We start from the raw sequence: 7,092 nt of genomic DNA on the forward strand, positions 1-7,092 counted from the left end.
TCTGGTGGGCAGGTTGATGGATGTGCTGCACAGTGCTGCCCAACTGGCATTTTTCCCCAGCTGCAGGTGTACTGTTTTCTGCTTTTATCTGTACCCTGCATTCTCTTAGACTTCTAATTATAGATCACCATTGCCAGCTCAACAAGCAAGATTCACTCAATTAAAACTACACAGAGCATCTGCTGTTCAGCTGGCATGGAAAACGTCAGCTTTCCCCATCTCTCTCAGCTTAGAGGCATTTACTGTGATCCTGTATAGCAGGGCCTACCTCTGTCCATCCTAGGTGATCTGCCATCCCCCAAATACTGCTCCTGAGCTTGATACAAATACAGCTCTCATCATTTTCTTCACCCAGGTACAAGGAACGAAATCAATGCATCTCACAAACATTTTAGTCTTTGGTGACTGCTCTGGAGGTCTGTGAGAGACCAACTCTACCTGACCCTGAGGTTTAACAGTTGTTTTGCTCTTATGGCTTGATTTAGGATGAGAATTAATGGCCTTAAGTTGCACCAGGGGAAGTTCAGGTTGGATACTAGGAAACATTTCTTCTCAGAAAGAGTGGCACTGGAAGCTGCCCAGGAAGCTGGGGAAGTCACTGTCCCTGCAGGTGTTCAAGAAGCATGGAGATGTGGCAGTGAGGGATGTGGGCAGTGGGCATGGTGGGGATGGGTTGGACTGAAAGATCTTAGTGGTCTTTTCCAACCCTGATGATTCCATCATTCTGTGATTTCAGATTTAGCGCCCTTTGTTCTGATAACCTGTCTTTTTGTTTCTGCTCAAATACTGATTTACATTTTGATGTTGCTCATAGGTGCATCACCTTTTAGTTCTGTTTGACCACAGGGAGTAGCTTATGTCTGACCAAGAATTTCTGCATCTACACTCATTGAAAATGCAGTGTATTTGCTAGAAAGATGCCCTAGGAGTCCCTCCAAGAACTAGCTTCAAATTGTAAAGCTGTCACTCCTGCTGGTTTAATCTGTTCTCCTCACTCTAAATGTAGACATCTCATTTCCTTCTGTCTCTTCCCACTATTTCCTTTTGTATCTCCTTTAATCTCCTTGTTTAAGATATATAGAGCCTTCTGACTTGTCCAGCCCCAACAAAATCTTCTCATTTCCATGTTCCCTCCTGCCTAAAATCCTCACTGTGCCCTGACAACCAACTTTACAGTAAATGCTTTATGATACCTACCTGGAGACACCACACCACATGTACACAAATTCCACTATACACCTAGGGACTGGCATTTTGGAACAGCCCAAGGAGGCATCATAAGCTGCATGTATTTGCTGCTGTAAAACACAGATGCAGGTATCTACCTGCCAAAGCTCTCTTGGTACATGGAAACAGCTCAAATGCAACCCAGCAGACAGGGAGCACAGTGTTCTGCTCACCTTACTGAGCATTCACTTCAGCTCAGATACAGACCTTGCTCCATCCTTCACTATGACAGTCCTTGGATTTGAATGTAAACAAGAAAGAAGAAAAACCCTTGCTGGGAATTTTAATAGGCTCACCAAGTTTAGAACTGCACTACTTTATAAAATCAAAGCATGTAATGATTTCTTAAATTGTAATTAAAAATTATAGAACCAAAAATACTGTAGTGATGAGCCCTGGTCCCTCAGAGGAGCACAGCAGCTCCCCAGAGAGGGGTACAGATTAGAAAACACATTCCACATGAAGGCTTTTACTGTAATTATTTGCATAACTGGATTAAAGAAGTATACCAGTGTGCCTCTAAATCTTATTATTGTTTATTACTCTGGATATCAGAGAAAACAGTAATTACATTTAGCAGAGATTGCTGGGCCAAGGTTCAGAAGTGAGCCTGTGTGAGCATATCCACAGTCACTGCTGCGCCCAATGGGACCGCTGAGAAGAGAGAAGGAGCCTCAGGAGCTAAAGGCAACACCATCTTGGGGTGTTTCTGCAAAACCTAACCCTGCAGGTGACAGTCCAAACACAGTGTTAGCAGCAGAGCCCCAGGTGCAAATACAGAAGCTGGAAAATTCCAGGCATGTGTGCAGTGCACCTGCCCTTATATGAGAGTGCCCACCACGCTGAGTGCCTCTCAACATGCAGCCCTTGGTGCTGCTGTGAACACAGCTGTAGTGACTGTTGATAGCAAAAGCTCATTTGTAAGAGTTAAAGATAAAAGACAGAGAAATTTAAGCTCTAGTTTGCTTCCTTCTGCCCTTTGCAGCAGCCATCTACTGTCACCAGCATGCAAGAGAAAATTAATAACCAAACTGTGGTGCCTGGAAATGGGGGTAGAGACGTGGTGTGGGGGAAAGAAATAATGGCCTGCAGTGGTTAGCAATTTTTTTTCTAGTTACTCCACTGCGCTTTGGATCACTGTAATAAAATGCTGTCTGTATTTAGTGCATGGGGTTGTAAACATTAAGGACCAACTCACTGCTAATCAGCCTATGCAAAATGACAAATGAAGAACTTGAAATAGCACAGTTCCATAAAAGAAAAATCTCCAAAACTCAGGATTTTGTTGTGAAAGCTTTTCATGTCAGTGCTCAGCGCTTTCTCTCAGTGCTGTACTCACTGCTCTTTTCTACAAAGCCCTGAAGCAGAAACTAAAAACCTCATTAAATTTGGTTGGTTTGTTTTGGAAGGTTGGTGGGTTTTGTTTGTTTGTTTTCCTTTTTCAAAATCTCCAGTTATTCTGTATACTGAACTTGAAAGAGAACGATCTCCCAAAATTCAGTGAAAGCATTTTTCAGTAAGACACTCAGATGTCTAAACCAGAATAAGCAAGGCAGCTATACTCAATCACTGAGTAAATGCAAACAGTGCCCACTTTAGAGAGGCTTCTCTGATTCAGTGTTACTGTAATCAGCTTGTAATTTTCAATTCCTCATTGCAGGCAAAAGCACGGCTTGAAATTGCAAGGAAATTTGTGAAAAGGGATTTCAAATGTTTTTCCCAGTGTGTGTATTGGCATCTGTGTATTTTTTTAACTAGATTAGTTTACTGAATGTTGATGAGCAGAATGGTACTGTTTCACAGTAGGAATACATTTAGAAACCAGTGAAACCATAACCTACTTCTTCTCTCTCCTACCTTATCTGTTTGCCATGCCTGGCAGCACACACATCTCTGGCCACACACGGTACATTAAGTTCAGCCTGGCTGAAAAAGGACAAAACTGCCCCCTGGTCTGTGCTTTTTCTGTAGCTGGGATATCAAACAGCTCCTCACTTAATGTTATGGCTGGAAGAAGCCTCTTCAAGAAAAGATGTCTGGCATCACAACTTTTTCCCTGATTCTTATCAGTTATCTCAGATATTTTCAGTACATACAGGAGGAAGAGACTAGAAATCATTTGTTCAATTATAGCTTTTAACTCCTTCCTTCTACTGAAAGGTGAATGTCAAAGGAAATTGTTTCCTCCCAGGAGACTCCTTCAAAAGAGAGCTCTTACCACTCTGCTTTCTGACAAGCCTTTCTTCTCTTGGTCACACAGTGCTCATCACAGCTCAGTGACAACAGCCCCTTCTACCTACCATCTTTTGAAGTGTTCTTGAAGGCCCTATCAAGGTCTCTGGCTACCTCTGGAGATCAAAGCTGATGGCAGCATTACCCATTACACATGTCAAAATCTGTTCCTCAAGGGAAGAGCAGAAAGCTTCTTGTCTGACAAGGCTACACTGATCTCCATTGGCTGGAAACATGGTCACCTTGCTGAAGGGTCAGCAAATTGGGCTTATATGAGACAATGGCAAGCATACAACTCAATGTCTTGTGGCATATCTTAATATCCTCCTATTTTGATGAGTTTCCATGCACTTTCCAGCCTGACCACCATGATGGCAGCATCAGCAATTTACCAGGTGACTTAGCTAATCAGCTGTCAGTCACTGTGCATCAGCCACGCCTCATCAAACAGCTTCACTCCTGCAGTTTGCCCTCTCCCAGCACTGCAGCTCATCTCACTTTATGTCATGATACAGCTCCCAAGACACAGCAGCCATGGGATCTCACAGCAATGCTCCCAGCAGCCCTTATCCCTGATCACAGTGTCAGCTCTGTACAAAGGACACTTCAGAGAGCTGAGGCTGTTCATCATCATGACCCTAATGGAGGAGATCTACAGGAATACTGTCAGTCTTTTCCTATGAAACTTATACTAGGGTCTGTATTCTGGGTAGATAAACAGACTGAACTTTCACCCAGTCTAAAGATTTAATCCCCTCCCTGGGGTATCCAGATCTTGTATTCACCACTGCTTCTCCCTGTTCCCACATCTATGCTGCCAGTGACATGGAAACAAGATAGGAAGGATCCCTGCAGTTTACACAAGGGGATTTTTTTGTTCCAAGATCTCCACAGCCTCTAGCTCCCATCAAAGAAAAAAAGACATTTGGGGATATGATCTCTGCCTCTTCTTCTCCAGTATGGCTGGAAATGCTGGGGAAGTCACCCATGGGACATGTGGTGTTATGACTGAGCCCCTAGTCATTAGCAACCAGAACTGATTAAAAGTGGAAATGACTTACAGTGTTGCAGGAAGTGCACTCCCACCAGCTCTTGTGTTTACAGCACCACACTGGCCATAATGCAATTTGTAGTGGGTCCAATTTTCTTTTTTCTCCAGGCAAACATTTTCTTCAGCTCCCCCCTAAAGCTGTCATGGAGCCAGGCGTAGAGGAAGGCATTGGTGCAAGCAGACATCATGGCAAACCAGTGGCATAGCAGCTGGATTAAATTGAAGTACTGCTTATCAATTAAACTGATATCTATATCCTTTACCACGTTGAAGATGTGCAGAGGCAGCCAACAGACTCCAAAGGCTGCCACCACCAAGACAAGCAAGCGAAAAGTCTTTCTCCTTCTTGCCCGGTCCCATTCAGCTTGGCCCTGGGTGACATTGCCTGGGACCACTCGGTTTTTCAGCTTGACTGAGATTCGCAGGTAGGACAGGGAGATGACAGCCAAAGGCAGCACGTAGGTGATGATGAGAGTGCTGTAAGCATAAGCCAAGCGATCTCTTTTCATATGGAACCAAAACTCCTCGCAGATGGAGAAGTCCAACTCTGGGAATTCCGCATGATAAGTGTGGAGCAAGGCTGGGGCAGCCAAGGTGCAGCTCAGCAGCCAAATGGCAGCCAGGATATAGGCACAAACAGGGATAGTGAGCCTCCTCCGGAATGGGTACACCATGGCATAATACCTATCCACAGCTATGACAGTCAAGGTGAAGACAGACACAAAGACAGTGACGGGTTGCATCAGGAACACAAAGTAGCACATGAAACGTCCGTACACCCATCCTCTGGGCTCAAAGGCATATGCGAGAGTCAGAGGCACACAGGTTGCACACATGAGCATGTCTGAGAAAGCCAGATTGCCTACCAGAAAGTTGGTCACATTGTGCATTTTTTTCGTTTTGCAGATGACATAAATAAGAAGATAATTCCCAATGACACCAATAAAAACTACTAGGGAGTAGCAGGGGATGATGAGTGGCTTGAAGGACTGAACAAACTGGAGCCCTGAGAATAAATTGCTGGCGTTGCTATGAATTGCAGAGAGAAAGCTCTGGGAGGTTAAATTGTCCGAATTCATCATTTCCCTGCTTTTGTCGTCTGCCATCAGCTAAGTGAAGTAGTTACCACTGCACTGCTCTCACACTCAATCAGTGAGGATAATGAATGGATTACTGGCTGTGCAGTGGTTGCCACATGGATAGTAAACAAGCATCTGTAAAAGCAAAAGGTGAAGTTGTAATCCTCGAGAGGCAGCTTTCAGCAGTTCCTAGGAAAAATCAAATACAGCCAATTTCCATTAAAGTCCTCCTGTATTTACCATTAAATCTAGGTTTTGACAGCATGCCACTTAATAAACATTTAATGCAGGGAGTACTTACTGCAGTGTTTTTCTAATCCCATATGATTTTTCCTGTGGATGCCAAGAAGTGCCCTAGATGTCTGGCTTCTGCAAATCCAAGAGCTTGTGTGTGTGTGTGTGTGTTAGAGAGAGAGAGAGAGAGAGAGAGAGAGAGAGAATATATGAGTGAGAAAGAGAGTGATGCGCATTTACAAGCTAAGTGGAGATCAGTGTTTTTAAACAGACTTCACTACCAGGTCATGACAGATTTGTCCATAAGCTTTTATCCCTATTGGCTGCCCTGAGCATTACGTTGCTCTTTGCGTGTGTCTTACTGATAGTAATTAGTTCTTGAATATACTTTCAAGAATTCCCCTTTCTTTGCAGTATGTCTGTACTTGCCCTTCCCAGCTAAAATTAAATTTGCATTCATTAACACGAGCCTACACAGCATCTAATCTCAGATCCACTTTGTCACAGTCTTCAGAGCGCCCAAAAAAGCTACCTGTAAATTTGCTGCTATAACGTGACCGTAAAATGAAATTCAAATGACATGCAGACATCGGATGAATGCTTACACCACTAGAGGGACTCAGCTACGCACCTGGTGAATGGAGTTAAGTCGAGATGAGCATTGTGCATGGAATAGAAAGAATCTTATTTTCTAATGGGGTTAAAATGTTTGCCCATTGCTGGTATTTTCAGTGGCTTTTTACATACTTTAAGAGTAAAAACATGCAAAGATCTCAAAGGAGATAACAGCACCCAAGCAGCTTAGCTGTAATGGCTCACCTATAGTGAATTACAACAAATGGTCTCTAGAATTGCAGCTGCACAAGTATAATTGGGATGTTCCTTCATTAGGCATTAACCTTAAGAAGATGCTAACCTTTTCCATGCTAAACAGCAAATGCAAACCATTCTCTAAAACAGCACATTTGTTTTGTGTGGTTCAGGCGTTAGAAAAAGATCAGGATAGGTGTGCAGAGAGCACACATTTAAGCAAACATCAGCATCAGACACTTACTGTGCTAATTCTCCCTTTACTCCCCTCCATTTCAACCATGTTGGGACCAGGACCTCTGCTGGTGAAAAAAAAAAAACAAACAGTGAAACTCCACTATTCCTATTTACATCCACTAGAGATACTTTTGAAAAATAATAAAATAGAATAAAAGAATAAAGGAGCTGCCTGATAGCTTTTGAATGCTTCAAAGTAGGGAACATTGCAAGGTTTAGCAA

The 7,092-nt window shown here is 43.3% G+C and overlaps 1 protein-coding gene across 1 annotated transcript; it reads right to left on the reverse strand.

Moving 5' to 3' along the window:
* Nucleotides 1-4,557: 4,557 nt before the first annotated feature.
* On the reverse strand, nt 4,558-5,616 carry PRLHR (prolactin releasing hormone receptor). The gene has a single exon (XM_042863592.1). It carries the CDS (start codon nt 5,614-5,616, stop codon nt 4,558-4,560), a length of 1,059 nt encoding a protein of 352 aa, XP_042719526.1.
* Between the last annotated feature and the right edge of the window lie 1,476 nt (nt 5,617-7,092).

The sequence above is a fragment of the Lagopus leucura genome, unplaced genomic scaffold (genome assembly GCF_019238085.1).
Source record: "Lagopus leucura isolate 7727_CA_CO unplaced genomic scaffold, USGS_WTPT01 Super-Scaffold_741, whole genome shotgun sequence".
NCBI lineage: Eukaryota > Metazoa > Chordata > Aves > Galliformes > Phasianidae > Lagopus > Lagopus leucura.